The sequence below is a fragment of the Phocoena sinus genome, chromosome 1 (genome assembly GCF_008692025.1).
Source record: "Phocoena sinus isolate mPhoSin1 chromosome 1, mPhoSin1.pri, whole genome shotgun sequence".
Taxonomy (NCBI): Eukaryota; Metazoa; Chordata; class Mammalia; order Artiodactyla; family Phocoenidae; genus Phocoena; species Phocoena sinus.
In genome coordinates, this window is record NC_045763.1 from 39,775,372 (window position 1) to 39,794,919 (window position 19,548).

The window sequence follows — 19,548 nt, forward strand, 5'->3', positions numbered from 1 at the left end:
CGCTCCATGCCTCAGTTTCCACGGCTGTAAGAAAGGACTATTGATGCTCACTCTCCCTGACTTGGCAGTGAACTCTCCAGGGGAAAAGTCTAGGCTGTTTCCTAGTCTCTGCTCCCAGCATTGTCCTGGGTGACACTAAGGCACTCTGGCTGAAAGAGTGAGGGAGCCAGTGAGGGAGAGGGGTCCTGATGGCGGGCAGGCTCCAAGGCTGGGCAGCTATCCACCAGACTGTGCCATGATGGGCTGGGGCTCTGTCTGCCCTGCAGGCTGGCAACAAGAGGCAGCAGGTCACCCACCGGAACTAGCAGGCTTCCGGATGAGTAGGTATCGGCAGCAGCCTGCCACAGACAAGCCTGCCAGCCCCTCCCAACGGTGGAGAACTCAGGCTCGAGATCTCAGGGTGGCCCGGGGCCTCCAAGATACAAGGACCGAAGATGAAAACCACAGAAGGCAGAACTGGGTCGGGCCTGGAAATCGTGGGACAGAGGGGCAACCTAGGCCCAGAGAGGGACAGGACAAGCTCAGAGTCACAGCCAAGGTAGGGATGGGGTAGGGCTACAGCCTACTTTGCATTCAACTACCCACTTCACGATTTCCACATTTTGCGTCCTTGTAGGATGGTGTGGACCCATTAAAGTTCAAGGAGGAGGCTCTTCCCTGTGGCTTGTGTCATCTTTCTTCATTCATTCATTCAATAGTGCTGGAAGAAGGAAGGAAGGAAGGGAAGCAGGGGTCGTCATATCACGGTTTCTGACCATTCATTCATTCATTCTCTCTCTAAAGACTAATTGAGCACCCAATGATATATGGTATAGATCTAGGACCTCTGACTATAACCAAGGACACCCTTTATTCAACTGTGCTGCCTAGCCTGTGTTAGGGGTGCCGTCTTCACAACGGTCCCTTGGAAAGCTGGGCATGCCTTCTGGGAACTCCTAGTTTAGAATAAGATTCAATTTCTAAGCCGGGGAGAAAATCAGTTTCAGCACTTTTCAATGATCTCTTTCTATACATTTTTAATATTTTATTTTATTTTTTAGAAAGATATGGTGATCTCCCTCCACTCCAATACACACACACACACACACACACACACACACACACACACACACACACGTCACCAGATAATGCCATCTGACTCTTAAAAGCAAAATTATGTCAGCTCTCGGAATCTTGAAAAACATGGCCTCTGGCAACAGACACTTGAGTTTGAATCCTGAGCCCGCCTCACCTGGCTGTATAATCACAACCGAATGACTTAGCCTTTTTAAGCCTTCATTTATTGTCTGTAAGAGAGATATGACACTCTGCCTTGTCGTATCTCTGTAAGGATTAGAGATGATGTACTTACGAGGTCTAATGTAGCACCCTGTACAGAGATACAGCTCCAAAAATGATGACTTTGGGGTTTCCACCTCCCTAGAGAGGGGGCTGTAGAAGTTTACAAACATTTCGGACACCCTTGGCAGCCACGCCCAAATGTTCAGGCTCTACACACATTGGATGGATGGCATCGGCATGTTAGCTAAATCCCAGCCAAGTACAGAATGGCAGTGTCCCGTTTTCTTATTTTGCCTCAGAGAACCACATAACTTAGAGGTCTCCTCATCTAGTGCCTCCACTGTACTGAGTGGGGGGGACTGAGGCCCCCTAGAGGGAGAAGGAGGTCTCCTAATCAGCCCAGTGTGTTCGTGGCAGCTGGTACCAGTCCCCAGAGGCAGCCAGCAGGGCCGACTGAAATCTGCAGGTCCCAAGATTGTCACAAGATCTGGACTCAAAGCTCAGGCATCCCCAGACCCCCGAGGGCAGGGGCTGCCACCACCCCCTATTACTCCAGCTTTACTTTGTTCAGCAAAGCATGGGCAGTGGACAGGGCTGCTGGCAAAAGGTGCCAACAGGGCAGAGCTGACGCTTCCCACGCAGCCTTCTCCTTTCCTTGTCCTGAAGCCGCCCGGACTCTTTCCAAGCACGAGCCTTACATCTAGGTAGTCATTTTACCCTCTCGACAACCTCCCACAGGTAGCAGCTTCTCACGTCCTCACAAAACCAGCTCAGTTGTGAAAGGCTGGTCACTACTGCCCAATTCGCTTGCTAGTTAAGAACACCAGAGTTACATACAAGTCATTGGTTTTAGAGCCAGAGCTGGGACTGAAACCTAGAAGTTAGTCTCCCATCTCTCAGCCCACTATGCTGAGCTCTCTGTAACACATCACGGAAATCTTCAGAGGACCTGCCTTTACCATCCCTGCTCCAGCCACATAGCCAAAGGAAATAATTTCTCTAGAAGTAGAAATTCTCCAAGAAGTAAAATTTTAAGCCTTTAAGCTCTAAAGGAAAGAAGAAAACAGAAGAAAGGACTGAAGGAAGAATTGCAGGACACGAACTACCTACATGGAGGAAGTCTAGAGAATGCGCATGGGGCAGCAGGAGGCGTGCATCCTTCCTTTAGAGTCAGGCAGACCGGCTCTGTTCCATACTAGCCACGTGACCTTGGGCAAGTCATCCAGCCTTTCTGAGTGCCCACCTTAGAAAGTTCCAGGGCTGTGAGACTCCAACAAGATGAAAAAGCGTGCGGAGCCTCCTGCAAGGTGCCTGGCACATGGAGTTGATTATAATCGTCCCATGGAATGTCAGGGCTGGAGTGGCTTGAATGATGACCTAATCCTGATGTCTCATTTCACAGGTGGGAAAAACAAGGTCCAGAGAGGTGATGTGACTTGCTCAAGGACACAGAGCAAACTCATGGTGATGTTGGGTCTAGTACCCTCAGTTTATATTAAAATCAGAGACCATGGCCAAGATGCTGGATCTTTCAAGCTGTGCGATGATGGAAGAAACTTTCTCAGTCATTCCTCTAGCCCGTGTAGCTTTCTTTCTCCATTTAGCAAGGCAAAATGTGGTATTTCTGACCAGAAGAAAATATAAAATTTTGAGAAATACTAAAGTTAAAACTAAAATCGGGCTTCCCTGGTGGCGCAGTGGTTACAGAGTCTGCCTGCCGGTGCAGGATACGCGGGTTCGAGCCCTGGTCCAGGAGGATCCCACGTGCCACGGAGCAACTAGCCCCGTGCGCCACAACTACTGAGCCTGCGCTCTAGAGCCCGCGAGCTGCAACTACTGAGCCCGTGTGCCACAACTACTGAAGCCTGCGCGCCTACAGCCCGCGCTCTGCGACAAGAGAAGCCACCGCAATGAGAAGCCCGTGCTCCGCAACGAAGAGTAGCCCCCGCTCGCCGCAACTAGAGGAAGCCCGCGCACGGCAACAAAGACCCAACGCAGCCAAAAATAAATAAATTTATTTTTAAAAAAAACACACACTAAAATTCCAGCCTTAACAAACAGGCGCTCTCTTTTAAGGCTTTTTTCCCGTCCTTCCTCTCTCATTGCTCCCCCCTCCCCAAATATTTTGCAATAACAGTAATGCTGGGAGGAAAGAAAAAATAAAAATCTGATGCACTTAACAGATATTTCAGTACAATAATGCATCACAGATGTTCATATCAAACTGTGCACGCGTGCATACAATTTTACTGAGAAGGCTGTTGCATTTCTGACTTTGGGGTTGGGGATCCCTAACAACCCCAACTGCCCAGGCTCTGGAATCCCTCCCTTCACAGTTAGCCCACGGCTGCCCACGGGGATGGAGGAGAGATTTCATCACCTCGCTCCAAAATGATAACAGGACAAATTGGCGGGGTCAGGCACTCTGGCAGGTGGTGAAGGGTGTGCAGATTAGGGAACCGAGAGGAGTCCTGTTTTCTTTTGTTCAGGACTTGCTTCCTACAGCCCTCTCGAGGAGCTGGACCCAAGAACAATTTTAAGAGCGGGCCTGGGCTGGTGATGGGTGGGTGCATTTTTGAAACCAGAGGTTTGAGTCTGTTTGATCTTCAAATGTGGGCTTTGGAGACTGTCAGCGGGCTCCTCGCTGGCCGATGAATGGCTCTCAGGAACTTTTCCTAAAACATAACCTCACGCACTTTCCTGCAAATGTTTTCAACCTACCAAAGCCGTCCTTTGGTTGAACAGCAGTGTTTCCAGACCTCGAAGAAAGATAGTTTTGTTGTTTTAAGAGAGACAGATTAAAGCCAGGGGCTGTTTAACCAGAGGGTCTGTGTGCTCCCTTCGCCTCTGGTCGGATTCCTCTGTGGTTGGTACAAAGAGGGTGTTGAGAGTGACGGTGGATCCCCCCACCTCCCCAGCCTAAAAAAGATATCAAGGCCAGACGTGAGGCCTCTGAACAGAGAGGCCTCCTACAAACCTGCCTCCAAAATGAGGTGGGCGGCGAGCGCTGGGGAGCCCAACGCAGATAATATCAGCTCCCGAGGCTGGCAAGGGAAAAGTCACTTCAGAGGGAGAAAGCCGGTACGTTCAGAGGAATCAGTGCTGGGCCAGAGAATGCACAGGATTTTTCCCCGCAGAGAAGGAGTCAGGCGTAGTCAGAACCCTGCGGGGCGTGACTAACTGCCCCAATATTCCTGCCACCGGGGCCCTCTGGGTAAGGGCTCCACAATTATGGGAGAGCCAGCAGGAGAAGCGACAAACCCGCCTTTCATTTGGCCGGCAAATCAATCTGGCTTCTTACCTCCCCGGGGACAATATTGCATTTCCCCTGGAAAAACAAAAGCCAGAGATCTCCGAAGGGGGATCAGTTTCTGCCCCTGTTTCCCTGGTGAAGAGCTTGCAACATCTCAGGGGCAGCCAAGCAGGTCTGGTTCCAGTGGTAGAGTTTCTAGTCTGGCCAATGTATGGGGCTGTCTCCTTACGGGAGGAGTATGTCTTGGGGACCACACCATGCTTGGGGCATGGGCCCGGCCTCCTGGCAGGAGCCACCAGCCCTGACTCAGGGACTGACAGCCCGTTCTCAAGGCGCAGATGTGAACTCATTGTTCCCTGGGCCTCAGAGTTGAGTTTGGGGCCAGTGAGTTGTGAGTGACCTCTGACCACGGAGACAGGGCTTTTCATGACATTTTGCTGGATCAGGTCTCTGGCAGCCAGAGACTTTAAACCTCCTAAGCTCCGCCCTTCTCCCTGCCCCTACACCTGAGGTTCAGGAATCAGAACTGTCAACCTTGACGTGAACACATTTCTCTGAAATTATTAACCCCAAAACTATCCTTGCTGACTTTCTCCCAGCCTAGGGGAGGCAGTCCGAGGGTCACCTGGAGCTTTGCAGAGGCCCCGGGAAATCTGGCAGTGCTTAACAGCAAGCCAGGGTCGCTAGATACCAGGCCCATCGCACTTCTCCTGCCCCCCGCCCCCAACCCCACCCCAAGAAGCCCGTCTCCCTCTATTCGTCCTCCGTACATACACACAGCTGCCTGGATGCACCCATACAACAGCCTCGAGACAGCCTCCTGCTCTCGAGACCCCAGGGTCTCAGGGAAAGTCAGGCCCAAACTGGAAACTCTTTCTTTTTGTTTTTCATCACTGTGATGCTCCGAGGGAAATTCTTTCTGCTCGGGCGAGCACAGCAGGTGGGGAGTGCATATCCCCAACAGGTAGCACACTGAGATAGAAGAAAACACACAAACTCTTACCCCCAATTCCAGCACATGCCAGAGCTGCCCTCACCACAAAGGCAGCTCAAGAGCTGCTCCACAGCCCCAAAGACCCTCTCCCTTTCGGGGGAGGGCAGGGTTCTGCCTGCCGAGGGAACACCATCAGAGAAGAGGACCAAGGCGCATGGGGGCTGCCGGGCTCTGGGGCGGGCGCTGCGCGCTTACCTGGGAGAAGTTGAGCCCATTGAGCGGATGACACTGCTCCTCCACGCGCTCCACGGCCCCGGTGCTCTTCTTCATCTTCTCGGCCCGCTGGGCCAGGTAGAGGTCAAGCACAGGCACGCCCCGGGAGCGCACGTCGGTCTCCGTGAGCGAGTTCACCATGAGCATCACCCACACCGGCCTCTTGCGCTCCCAGTTGCCCGCGATGGCGTTGAACAGATAGTCGGCGTAGAGCCCCTTGCCCCGCTGCGCGGGCGTCATCCACGACGGCATCATCAGCTTCACGTAGTCCAGGTGGCGCTTCAGGCGCCAGTAGAGCTCACGGGGCAGCACGTCCTGCAGGTTCTCCCCGTGCGGCAGCAGCTGGCAGCTGGCCAGCGCCGAGATGGTGTAGGGGTCTGTCAAGTCCAGCTCAAAGTAGACGCGGGCGCTGGCCTGGAAGGCCGCCTTGGAGTTGTCCGGGATGAAGTCCCAGACGCGGGTGTAGGGGACGTGGATGGTGCCAAACAGGTAGGCTGGCGGGTCGCGCCGAATAGTCCACAGGAAGGAGTTCAGGTCCCTCTGCTGCAGGGGGACAGGTAAAGGAAGGCAGTGAGGCTGAAGGCAGCAGAATTAAGCCAAGGTTAGAACAGAGGGGGCAGGTGGAGCTGGGGATGGAAGGCAGAGAGCTACATGGGGCCATGGGAAGAAGCAAGGGCTTCGGAAGCTGGGAGACCCATATCTTAGCTGCATGATCTTAAGCACACTGTTTCACTTCCCACAGACTCAGTTTCCCCATCTGTAAAATGGGAGCTGAAAGCAGCCACCCCAGGGATTGTTGGGAGAACGAAAAGACACAATCTCTGTAAATAAGCCGGAAGAACAGTGCCAGGCACAGAGGGAGGAGGCAGTGAAGGAAGCTCTCATTATGACTGGCTCTCACTGTGAGTGCCAAGGACCGCCACACCACCTGAGAATATTCGTGCTTGGCCAAGCCAAACCTTCACCGGTGGTGTTTCATGGGGAGGGTGGAAAGAGGGGGACCAAGAGTCCTGCTCTGGCAAGAAAGGAGGAAGTCATATAACTTTTAAATCCAACCATTAGAAGATACATGCCAAGAGCACTTTGAAAGCAGAACACCTATTAAAAATAGCACACCTATTTAAACAGCTACTTCCCATTCAGCAGGGCGGATACAATTTTCTTTTTGGAGGGCAGGTCTGGGGTGTCAGCTACTCTGCTCCACCAGCTGAAACCACAGATGAGAAAGTGCTTTAAAACCTGCAGGCTAAATAAAGTCTCAAGGCCCTGATTTGGGAGGGAAAGATTTCACAGAATTGGTCCCAAGAAATGTACATGCTTTCTGGGCTCCTCCCCTCCAAAGGTGTACCTGGTCTCCAAGTCCAATTCTCTGCCATCACCTAAGCTCTGAAGAGGGATGTGTGTGTCTGTGTAGAGGTGAAGGAGGGGCAGGAGGACATGGGTCATTTCTCCAGATCCAGTTTAGGTCCAGGGGTTAAGGGGCATGAGAAAGGGACTATCATTTCTCTCAGGCATTTTCTATCCAGAATACCCCCTGGACTGTCCACTGCCATCCCACCGTCTGCAAGCTTTCGGTCAACTCATAAAATTCTTCTGCTTGATTCTAGCACAAATGAGAAGTATCTGTCAGGGTGGGCAAAGGGAACAGTACCTTACTTTACTGACAACCAAAAACTGTAAATCCCAGCATACTGGAGAGAGACTAGTTCTGAGCACCCTGCCTGTCGCGGAGCTCCCTGTTTCTGAACAAGTCACGACACTGGAGGTGCACCTTGCCCAAGGTCAACTAAGAGCGCAGCCAGTGAGGACCCTACACAAACTTTTCCTGGTCCCTGGCCTCCAATTCAGAGTTATTTTCCATGCGTTAATTTACACTTTGAGGGAGAGAGACTGAGGGCAATCAAGGGATTCCTGAGTTTGGAAGAAAAATGAGGAGAACTAGTAATTACTCAACCCCCAAGGAAATATTAGGCCAGCATATCCTGGCACTTTCTTTCCTCTCCTCTGGAATCTTCCTCCTTTTTGTGAAATCGGGGCACTTGGGAGAGTGGATGCTGGGGCCTGGGCTAGAGAGGGAGAAAGTTTGCCTTAGGTCAAGGGTGGGGACCAGGAGGCAGAGGGAAGCCTGCAGGGGGGTCTGAGCGTGTAAGAATGAGAGGAAGGGGCAGAGAAGAGAAGGGCAAGGAATGGTAGAAACAGTCAGAAATGAGAAGAGAGGAACCAGAGGGTAAGGACAGGCTAAAAGTAAGAAAGAGGGGAGTCAAAGAGGGCACAGAGAGGAAAGGTCCAAGCAGGACCGAAAGTCGAGGAGAGCCCAAGAGCGTCAGCGTTTGGAGAAGGAGCTGGAGAAGGAGCGCCCCAACTCGCCTCCCCGGGCGGAGCTGGAGCCCCGGTGGCAGAAGCCAGGGAAGGGCGCCCGAGGCTGCGCCCGGCGGGCGGAGGTGGAGCGGGTGGGCCGAGGTGGGTGCGGAAGGTAGGACCCCCCCCCCCAAACCATCGTCCCCGCAGGGCTGGAGTGGCCGGCCGGGAGAGTGGCCGGGCGGGCGCTCGCTCACCGATCCGGGCGGCCGGCACTGTCCTGCGTCCGGGGGCTGCGGGCGGGCGCGGGCGGTGGCGAGGAGGGCGGCGAGCAACGGCCCCGCCAGGGCGGCGTGCATCCTGCCGGGGCCCGCGGGGCGCGGGGGACCCTTCTGGGCGGCGCCCCTCAGCTGGGCGGGCAGGCCCCCGGCTGGGCACGGAGGTTCCTCTGGAGCGCGGGGCTCCAGACACGGGATGCCGGGAGCCCTCTGGGGCGTGGCTGGATGTCCCTGCCGGACCTGGGGGTCCCTCTGGGGCGGGGCTCCGTCTGTTGCAAGAGGGGGATCCTCTGGGGCGGGGCCCTTTGGCCGGGACGCGCAGCCGGGTTGGCCGAGCCCCGGGGTTGTGAGAGCGCGCGGGGTTGCCGAGACGCGCGGAGGTCCCGGAGCTGCGTCGCGGTCCAGGGGCGCGCGGGGTTCTCGGGGTAGTACCGGGACGGCGGGCGCGCGGGGTCGCGGGGTTATGCTGGGGACCCGGGGCGCGCAACGGTCCCAGGGGTGCGCGGCGCTCCAGGGGGCGCGCGGGGGGACAAGTGCGGCGGCGGGCGCGGCGGGGGCGGGGGTCGGGTCTGGGGCGCCCGGTGGCCCCCGAGCGGGGCTCAGAGGGGCGGCGGGCGGCCGCGCGGCCGCTGCCCGGGCTCCGCCATGCTGCTCCGCGGCCGGGAGGGAGGGAGAGAGGAGGGCGGGAGAGCGGCGCGGAGCCGGGCCGAGCGGGGGGCTGGGGCCGCCGGGGCGGGGGGAGGGGAGGACCCGGCGCGGGGGGCGGGGGGCCGGGGCCGCGCCGGGCCGGGCCGCAGGGAGTCGGGGAGAGCTCCGCGCCCGGGCGCGGCGAGGCGGGGTCTGATGGGCATGGCAGGCGCTCGCTCGCTCCTCTCCTGCTCCCTAGCTCGCTCCCTCACACGCGGGCGGAGGGAGGCGAAGCCCGCAGCAGCCACTTCCCAACTTTCCAAACTTCCCAGCGCAACTTTTTCCTCTCCTCCCCTGCCCGCGCCTCCTCCTCCCCCTTCCCCTTCCCCTCTCCAGCTCCCCGCCGGGCCGCAGCTTCAGCGCGCGGCCGCCAGAGGGCGACCGGGCCGAGGCCCGAAGGGCCAACTTCAATCCGGCTGCGCTTTGGATGCGGACTGGCCCGGCAGCGACAAAGGTGGGGAGATGGACCAGACAGGTCCTGGAGGAGTGAACAGCGAGAGAGGAGAAAGGCAGGCGTGGACAAGCGCTCCCAGACTGGCTGCAAGGCAGCACTCAAAAGAAACCCAGGGAAGCTGGTATTTACAACTTTTTATCAAGTCCCTGTTCCCAAAGCCGGCATGCGGTTTAGTAGGTGTTCTGCAGACACTAGGTGCATTAAAACAAAACAACAAAATAATCTTCCTCAGAATTCCTTGAGACTTACCATTTAAATAATCTATTTCTTTGGACCACACAGGATCCTGGTGAGGGGTCCTGGAAGGGCAAGGATTCATATCCCAGTTCCTTAGACCATAAGAATTGAAAGAGCCCTTAAAACCAGCTTACTTCTGTTCTGGAGAGGCAAATGAAACTTACAGAAGACCAAGAGGCAAGATCCAAGCTTCTGGACCATTTCCAGCCAATGGGGAAACTGAGTCATGGACACCACCGCTTACTTGTGTTGCGAAGAGTTCACTGACTCTTCCTATACTGATGATAGAGACTGAAGGATGAACGAGGTAGGATTGTTAGAGCCCACAGCCCACAGAGGCCGGTAGACGGGGACAAACATGCAAAGAGGTGATTCAAATATAGACGATGAGTGCCAGGAGAGACGGAAGCACAGAGAAATGGGAACAGAGAGGAAAGTCTCCTCACATAGCCCTGGGGCCCAGGGAAGACTCCCAGGAGTGATCCTGAAGGATAAGTCAGGGGCAGCTGAGTAAAGGAGCAGCTGCCAGGGCGGAGAGGTGAGAGAGTGCGGGAGCCTGCAGGGTTCTGCTAGCAATTAGGCATGGCTGGAGCAGAAACCCAGCAGCAGGAGCTGAAGTTGTGTCTTCTGGACTGGCTGGAGTGTTTGTACTTTATAGGTACTAGGTGATGGGGAATCGTTGCAAGATTTGAAGTAGAGGGTGGCTGGAGCCTTTTAGGAGCCCTGGTTTGGAGGGGGCAAGCTGGAAGCAGAGACCAGTGGGGAGATGGGCAGTCAGTGGAGAGGTCCCGGACTCCCAGGTCTCCCAACCCTCCCATTCAAGTCTTCAGGCAGCAGATGGAGCAACTGGAGAATGGCCACTGGAGAAGCTGGGCAAGGATGACCAGCTGGGCTGCAGGGGCTGAAAGGCTTCCAGAGCCTGCAACCTGGGTCTTTGAGGGGAACACGGAAGGAAAGGAGAGGATACCAGAGACTTTCAGGCTGACCCTGAGATTGCCATTTCTGCAGGTCAGAAATAATGACTGTGGGTAGTTTCATCTGGTTCCACCTGCTGGGTGTCCGCGCCACCTCGACTCTTTGCTATGCACACTTCTGGTGACAGATGCAGATCAGGCCAGAGGGCCCAGATGGTGCAAGAGAACAGCGCGGCTCCGTGCTTCCAACACACAGCGCTCTGAGAACTGCAGCTGTGACCAAAGAGAAGTCCTTTAAAGAGCCTCCACTCCTCAAGGCTCCAAAACTCCCTACAGAGCCACCACTCCCCATGATGGGGACGAGGTGAAAAGCTTGGGAGGTGGGAGGAGAATTTAACTCCACTGAGTGGGAGTGTAATGGTCTTCACGGGGAACTAGAACATAAAGGAGACAGTGGGTAAGAAAGGACCTGATCAAATTAAAAACTAATCCGTGTGATCAAAGTGATGGTGCACGTGACTATGTGTATGATTTTTAAAATGTTGCAGGCCTTGTTTCCTAAAGTTATAAATGTTTCATCGACTAAATTTCACAAGTGCCAGCTATGACTTCCTCCTCCGTGGTCCTTTTCTATGGCTGTGTGACCAGTGTCCAGTTAACCTGTCTGTGCCTCTCTTGCTTCATCTAGCTTCCTGTCCTCACTATTTTTTCTGAGTCAGTGTGTGCAATAATCCTTTAGAATCTCCACCGGTGTGGTTACCGATATTGTTAATGAGATGCAGGAACAAACAGGTTTTTCCACTCGTGGGTACATGACACCCAAGAGAACTGAAAGCATCTGTCCACACAAAAACTTGTACACAAATGTGGATAGCAGCACTATTCAAAATAGCTAAAGGGGAGAGCCAACCCAAATGTCCAGCAACTGATGAATGCATATATAAAATGTGGTATATTCATGTGATGGAATACTATTTGGCCATGAAAAATAATGAAGTGCCGACACATGCCACAATATGGCTCAATCTTGAAAAGATTATGCTAAATAAAAGAAGCCAGTTACAAAAGGACATATATAATATGATTCCATTTATATAAAATGTCAAGAATAGGCAAACGTATAGAGGCAGACAGGCGATCAGTGGTTGCTTAGGGCCAGGAGGAATGGAGAGATTGGGGGACCATGGCTAAAGGGGATTGCATTTTTGGGGGTAATAATGAAAATATTCTAAGTTGATTGTGGTGATGGTTACACAGCTCTGTGAATATACTAAAAAAACATTAAATTGTATAGTTTAAATGGATGAATTGTATGGTATGTGAATTATATTTCCATAAAGTTGTTACCCCCAAAAAAGAACAAACATGTTTGAGGCCCCTGGAGAGGGTACTCCCCAAGAACAAGGGTTTCTGTGTTTTCAAAGAATTTTTTCTCCCACCTAGTATTATATCAAGAGCAGCCCCTGATGAGCAGTCTTAAATTCCTAGAGACTCCCCGTGCTTCTGCTAACAGCTTCCTGAGCGGCTTCTGGTAGTTCAGCTGTCCTGGCTGGACCTCAGTTGCCCTGTCATCAGATGAACAGCTCAGGGAGCAGATACCCTTAAGGTCTTCTGCCCTCAACACTACAGTCCAGAGTTCCACGGCCTCCGCCTGCCCAGGGGCCTGTAGGCAGGATGGGAAGGGGCACAGGGCTCAGGAGGCAGGCGGTGAACTCAAACGCCTGTCTCCTCTCTCGGATCACATCCGGCCCACTTTCCTTTTACTGCATTTTAATTAAGTTGTTCAATCAGACGGGTACCAGGAATCTGTAGGCCGTAACAGCCGGGACGGGAACAGAAGCCTTGTTGCGGAACTAAACCAACAAAGTCTGCCTCTTGGGCAGATCCAGGAGCCCTGGTCCTGCCGAAGGGCATCTCTCAGGCAGGGAGATGAGGGGCTCCCCTGCTATGCTGGACCAAAGGAGAAGCTTTGCTTTGGGCCTGAAGGCTGCCTTCTCGACCGGCCATAGCCTGGGCTGTGGGCCACACTGGTATTTTCCAGTGGACCTGGCCTGGCCTGACTCCCAGCTTCAACTCCTATCCCAGATGTGCCAACCTCCCACCCAACCCCAGGCTCTGTCTTTCCCCCGCTCCCCCGGTCTTAGTGGGTTAGAAGTTCATCCTTGATGGTTGAAGGTCATGATGTCCTTGGGGGGTGGGAAAGAAGGGAAGAGGATTCTAGGGCCGTGCAGAGGTCAGTAGTGCTTAACACAGTCTAGAGTGATGGAGAGAACCGGAAAAGAAGGCATATGATGAGATGATCCCTAAAAGGACATTCCCTTACAAGAGTGGGGAAACACACACGCCATCATAGAAGTACAACAGAGGATTAGGCTTGCCATACAAGATGGTATTTGTTAAAAACAGAAAGTTCTACTAGATCCAGCCCAATGGGGGAGGAGGACACAGAGGAATCAGCCCAGGAGTCTGTCCTCAGTGAGCTTGCCACCCAGAGAATGAGACAGAGGTACCCACAAACAGGGTGCTTTGGGATACAGATGGGGGGTGGGGGAGAGCAGCAACCTTAGGAGAGAAGAAAGTGGGGCTTAGGAGAGAGAAGTTCAGCAAAGGCCTTTGCCAAGAAGGTGACGTTTGAGTTGGTCTCTAGGGATGAGCAGGACTTGGACAGGGAGTGTGAGGAAAGGAAGGTCGCTTCAGACAGTGGGAACAGGGTGTGCAAAGGCAGGGAGTTGTGTCTGGCCTACTGGGAGCTCTGTAAACAATGATGGGGGAGCTAGAACGTGAGAGCTATTGGGGAAGATCAGAAATAAGACTACTGAGAAGGGCCATGCATGACCCTTAGAAAGCCCTTCATCTTGCCCTTCAGAGGATATAATCGTCTTAGCTTGCTCTCCATAAATGGTGCTGATGGAGCGTGGCTGGCATATCAGTTTCCAGACGAGGCGTGTTCACAGCCTGATGTGTGCAGCCATCAGTGATAGAACAGTGATATGCACTGACTCTGCCAACTCACAAATACTTATGGGGCCCCATGTGTATTGTAGTGTCTAGGCCTGAAGGAATACAATCCTGACCTCTGCCTACTTGCAGTTATTGAACAATATTCAGGTGACTAGTTAAAATGCATTTCAGTGCCAGGTGAATCATGCAGTATCATAAAAGTCCTGGAGAAGCCAGTGAGAGCTGGACAAGGGCATTAATCCGGGAGGAGTGGGATTTGAATTTGGCTGTGCAGGAAAGTAGGATTTAAATAGGTGGAAAGAGACTTGCTTGCAATCCAGTGAAGGGGAATGATGAAAACCAAGGGGTAGAGGTGGGTCAGGACCTAGGAAATTCTGACTGAAGAAGAGGGGTGATATTAAGAATGGGCTGGAGTGAGGCGAGGTGGCATGGGCCAGGTGTTGGCAAGTGAAGGAGGAACGGGAACTGGGGATTATCTTAGACCAATTTGGTGCCAGACAGGTAAAGGATCTCAGCAACACTGTGGGACATATATTTTTACCCCCTTTTTATTTATTTATTTGTTTGTTTGGTTGGTTGTTTGTGCCCAGTCTTAGTTGCGGCAGGCAGACCCCTTAGTTGTGGCTCACAGGCTCCTTAGTTGCGGCATGCACGTGGGATCTAGTTCCCTGACCAGGGATCAAACCCGGGCCCCCTGCGTTGGGAGCCCGGAGTCTTCTCCACTGCGCCACCAGGGAAGTCCCTTTACCCCCATTTTAAAAATGAGGCAACTGAGTCTCAGAGGGGACACACGGCATACTCAAACTACACAGCTGATACTTAGAAGGCCTGGGTTGTCTATTTCTTCCTACTAAACCACTTGCTTCCTTTAAGACACCAGTGGGAAGGTGGCGCAGGTTGTATGGGCCAGACTGGGTGCGTCTTGGGAACACACACACACACACACACACGCAACCACCGGGGGCCACATTCACACCACATATGGCACATCCTGGGCTGTCTCTCGCAATCTAATTAGGACAGTGGGACGTTTGTCATTTAGGGGACTTTTGCCTTTCACTTTAGCCCAAGCTGTGTGAGGCTCTGTTCCTCCATTTAGGCGTTAGTACAAGTACGGAAAGGGAAAAAAGAAATGTGATGCTTGAAACAAAATACCCCATCGAGCTGACCACTAAATAGCATTTAGGCCCCAAGTATACACACAGCTGCTTTATGTAATGAAGGCTGTGGACCATGTTCCTGGATATAAAATAACAAACCACATATAACGTTTTTCATGGCTGTGTAATTAGCACGGATCTGTGAGTGTGTGAGCCGAGCAGGCTGAGGGAAGGGGGGCTTGGACCTCTAGCACAGCGAGCTGGAGGGAAGAGCATGTGCTGTTGGGCCAGGAAGATGGGAGTTTGAATCCTTGCTCCCCACTTAGTAGCCCTAAGATCTTGGGCAACTTATTAAAACTCTGAACTTTCAATTTCATATCTGTCAATAGGAGTAAAAGTATATGCCTTATAACAAATGGCTTGGCCCTTCCTGCCCCCACAGGAACATTTGGCAAGACATTTTTTGTTATCGTAATTGGGAATGTGCTACTGGCATAACACCTAAGGGCCCAGTGGGCAGAGGCCGGGATGCGGTTATGACGCACAGAACGGTTCCTACAACAAAGAATGGTCGTACCTAAAATACCAGTCGTACTGAGATTGAGAAATCCTGTCCTACAGAGTTGCTGTTTCGAGGCTATAATCATCACTAACTTTTATTGAGCATTTACTGGGTGCTCAGCACTGTTCTATCACTTTATTTAAATGTGCTGCCTCTTACCTGTTCATAGTAAATCGATGAGGGAGGTACTATCGTTAACCTCACTTTACAGATCAGGAAACTGAGGCCCCAAACTTGCCCAAAGTCCCCCAGCCAGTCAGCGGTGGAGCCAGGTCTGAACCCAGAGGGTGTCACAAGCTGGACAGCACTCACGTGACTGCTTCAGTGCCTGGCGCGTGGCAGTGATGGTAAAGTGGGTGAGAGCACTCGCTCATTTGTTAATGTGGCACATTTGTTTTGAGAGTAGAATTGATGCTAAAGAATTGGTGAACAAATAGGCAGGGATATGTCCACACAGGCCTTACTTTCTAGTTCATGAAGAAAAATAATAAAGAGATAAGCCAGACCAGTGGTAGAGAGGGTCTGGTGGATGCTAAGGAGTCTGCCAGAAGAGGATCTGGGGGAAGAGCATTCCCAGAAGAGGGACTAACCTCGGCAAAGCCTGGAGGGAGGGACCACCTTGGTGTGTTCAGGAAACAAGAGAAAATTCCAGCAAAGCCTGCCTCTTAGGGCACAGGGGGAAATTCTAAGAGATTGCATTGGGGAGATGGGAGGGGCCAGGTGAAGTAAGGGTTTGAAGGTCAAAGTGAGGAATTGAATTCCAGCTTTACTAAGAAGCCTTAGGAGGGTTTTAAAGAAGAGTAACACAATTTGATTTACATTTTTAAAAGCTGGTGCAGACTTCGGTGTGGAGGTTGGCGAGCTGGAAAGTGAGGATTTCGAGGAGCCCAGTAAGGGCACCAGGGCAGTAATCGGGGTGAGGATGGCAGTGACTCCATCCGGGGTGCTTGTAGTGAAACTGGAGGAAAGTGAGCAGATTTGGGCGGAGGACAGAGAGGGAGGAGAGGAGGTGGACATGGCCAGTTCAGGCAACTCTTTCTCGGGTTACTGTGGGAAAGATATAGAGTGGTGTAAGAACGCGGGTCAGTGGAGAGACTTAACATTACGGTCATATAGTGTCTGTATGCCGATGTGAAGGATCCGGCAGAGAGAAAGGAGTTTATGATCCCAGAGCGAGAGGGGCTCTGTGGAGACGCCCTTGAGAAGTACTAGAGAAAGCAAGAGGCTTGCGATCTAGAGACGATGGAGGGGCTCATCCTTGTTAGGACAGTTCAATCTGTTATTATAGGAGCTCGGGCAGCAAGTATGTGAATGTTGTAAATAGTGGAGAAAGCTGTTCTGAAATACTTATTTCTACTTTCTCAGAGAGAAACACCAGTGCCCTGACCTGGGCCACTGGTCAGTCCCAGCCCTGACCACCAGTCCAGACAGAGCTCTGGCCCATAGACTGGATATCTATTCCACACAACCATCTCCCTTTGTTCATAAGGGAGACCTTGGGAATGACCATGGATGACTCAATGTAACCCATCTTAACAGCTGAAAAGGCAAATTGAAGCCAAGTTCTGCAGCACTAGGACAGATCAAAAGATGAGGGCTGCCTTCAAGACAGTATCCAGAAGGGGAGTCCCCAGGACCTGTGAGAGGAGAGGGTTGTTAACAGTAGAACCATTTGTGGGGAGTGTCTTAATGGGAGGAGAGCCAAGAGGCCATCAGCATGGGTCAAAATTTGGGCTTCATTAGAATGAGAGGCCCAGACTGATACAGGATGGAGAAATACTGAGACTGTCAACAAGGACTCAGCAGAGTGGAGTGTAAGTGGGGTTATCAGTGATTCAACTAAATCTGGGAATGCTGGGTGCTTTTGTAGGTTTTCCCTTTTATATGGGTCCTTGTAGGACCAATGTCATTTGTGCAATTAGATTTATATATTTATATGGTAATTAAGAGTTTAGAACCTTAAAATATATGCTGTATAAGAAAAAGCTTCACAACTCTTAGCCTAATCCCTCAGACCTCAGTTTCCTCATTTGTGAGGTAAGAGCGGTAGTAATGCACAACTCACAAGACGGTGGATGTGAAAGCACTTTGTGTACTGCAAAGGGCATGAATATTACTTTTATGATCGTTATTAATGACATTGATAAAAAGAGGCCTCAAAAATATCTCCTCTCCCTCGATAAGCATTTTTACGTACGCTCTTCTGAGAAGTTATGAAAGAGCACAAGTCATCTGCAACACGGATGCCTTATGCGAGAGGTCATGAGCGTCCAGGGCGTGGTGGCACTCAGAGCCACTGCACTGAGCATTTGGGCAGGTCATGTCTTGCACAAGGGCACTCTCCTGAAGAGGTAAGTGGGCAGTGAAATCCAGGGGCAAGGGGCTGCATCTCTGTTTGATTCCACGAGGCACGGTACAGGCTCGGAGTGGCTCTGATGACACCCACCTGAACACTTCCTAAAATATTTCGGCTTGCTTGGCCTTAACGTACCAAATTCAGTGATGGGGAATCAGCTGACTTTCTGCCTTCAGCTACTGACATTTTCATGTGACTTTCCAATCTGTATCTCCAGATACAGAGGGTCTCTCCTCTACTTGAGTGCCCTGTTTTTCTCTCAAACTCATCACATCCAAATTCAAACCTCCATTCTTCTCAATTCAGGATTTGGGCTGGAATCTCTACTTCTCACATTTTATGTTTGAAAGCCTCTCCATTAATCTTATTTGGATATTGCTTGTGACATTTCGTGACAAGAAGCTTACTGCCTTCTGAAATAGCCAACTCTACCTTTAAGCATCTCTTAACATTTAGAAACTTCTATGTATTGAGCCTGCACCTGCCCACCTTCATCTTTTACTAACTAGTTGCTGGTACCCACGCTTGGGATCACACAGAACGTCTTCTCCATTTTCTTAATAACAGCGATTTATAGATTGACAGGGACTAAGTTACCCTGTGTCTTATTTTCTCTCTTCCATTCCTTCTAGAAAAGGTTTTGCTTCTTTCCACTCTCCTGATCTTCATTTATAAAATTCCTGTGTCTAACGGAAGCAGCCTAAATATCCATCAACGGATGAATGGATAAAGAAGATGTGGTATACATATACACAGTGGAATATTACTCAGCCATAAAAAAGAATGAAACAATGCCAAGTTCTTAAGAGGGTCAATTACAAGGAATATCACATATACAGGGAAAGGGTAGGTTTAGATAGAAGCTTCATGAGGATGGAGACCAATGGAAATGTTTTTCATTTAACGTTGTGCATTGCTCATATTCATAACAGCTGGTCCTACTAGCTGCTGTGACTAACTGATGACATTGGAGCACTTTCTCTGTGCCAGGCGTTTGGCCACGTGTAGAGTTAGAAGAGTTCCAGTTGTTCTGCCTCCTCATAAACACTTGGTCTTGTCCATTTTTGTAATTATAGTCATGCTAGTGGGTATGAAGTGGTATCTCACTGCGGTTTCAATTTGCATCTCTTTAATGACTAATGATGTTAAGCATCTTTTCCTGTGCTTATTTGACATTCTTATACCTTCTTTAGTGAATCATTTGTTGACATGTTTTGCTCATTTATACCAGGCTGTTTGGCTTTTTACTGAGATGTGTTAGTTCTTTAAATATTCTGCTTTCCAGTCTTTTGTGAAACAGTTTTGCAAATATTTTCTCTCAGTACATGGCTTGTATTTTCGTTTTCTTAATAGTATCTTTTGAAGAGCAAATTTTGAAGAAATCCAAGTTATCAATTTTTTTGTTTTATACTTTGTGCTTTTAGTGTCTTATTTAAGAAATCTTGGCCTAAGCCATGGTCATTAAGATTTTCTCTCCTTTGTTTTCTTCTAGAAGTTTTATAGTTTTAGGTTTTACACTTAGGTCAGTGATCCATATTTAGTTGAATTTTTTTGAAGTGTGAGGTAAGGATCAAGGGCTTCTTTTTCTTCTTTTTTTTCCCTTCTTTTTAGAAATGGATATCCACTGTTCCAGCACCACTTGTTGAAAAAATCATCCTTTCTATATTGAATTGCCTTGGCACCTTTATCAAAAATCATTGTTTATTTATGCATGGGCCTATATTTGGACTCTGTTCTGTTCTGTTGATATAGATATCTATATTTATAGGAACGCCATACTGTCTTTATTACTATAGATTTATAATTAGTCATGAAACTGGGCAGTGTGAGTCTTTGTCCTTCATATTCATGTTTGTTTGGCTACCTTAAGTCATTTGTGTTTTCATACAAACTTTAGAATCAGGTTGTCAATGTTTGCACAAAGGCTCGCTGAGATTTGGACTGAGATTGCAATGATTCT

General features: G+C 50.9%; 1 protein-coding gene and 1 long non-coding RNA gene across 2 annotated transcripts in view; one reads left to right on the forward strand and one right to left on the reverse strand.

The window, feature by feature from the left end:
- TRABD2B (TraB domain containing 2B) overlaps positions 1–8,398 on the reverse strand; it is a 214,566-nt gene extending 206,168 nt beyond the window's left edge. The window contains 2 exon segments of the mRNA XM_032603816.1: positions 5,724–6,284; positions 8,297–8,398. Of these exon segments, the coding sequence (XP_032459707.1) occupies positions 5,724–6,284; positions 8,297–8,398 (663 nt within the window).
- Positions 8,399–9,263: 865 nt separating this feature from the next.
- Positions 9,264–11,800, forward strand: LOC116762014. The gene is made up of 3 exons (XR_004352200.1): positions 9,264–9,579; positions 9,741–10,002; positions 10,704–11,800. It is a non-coding gene; the product is annotated as an uncharacterized LOC116762014 (long non-coding RNA).
- The last annotated feature ends 7,748 nt before the right edge of the window (positions 11,801–19,548 follow it).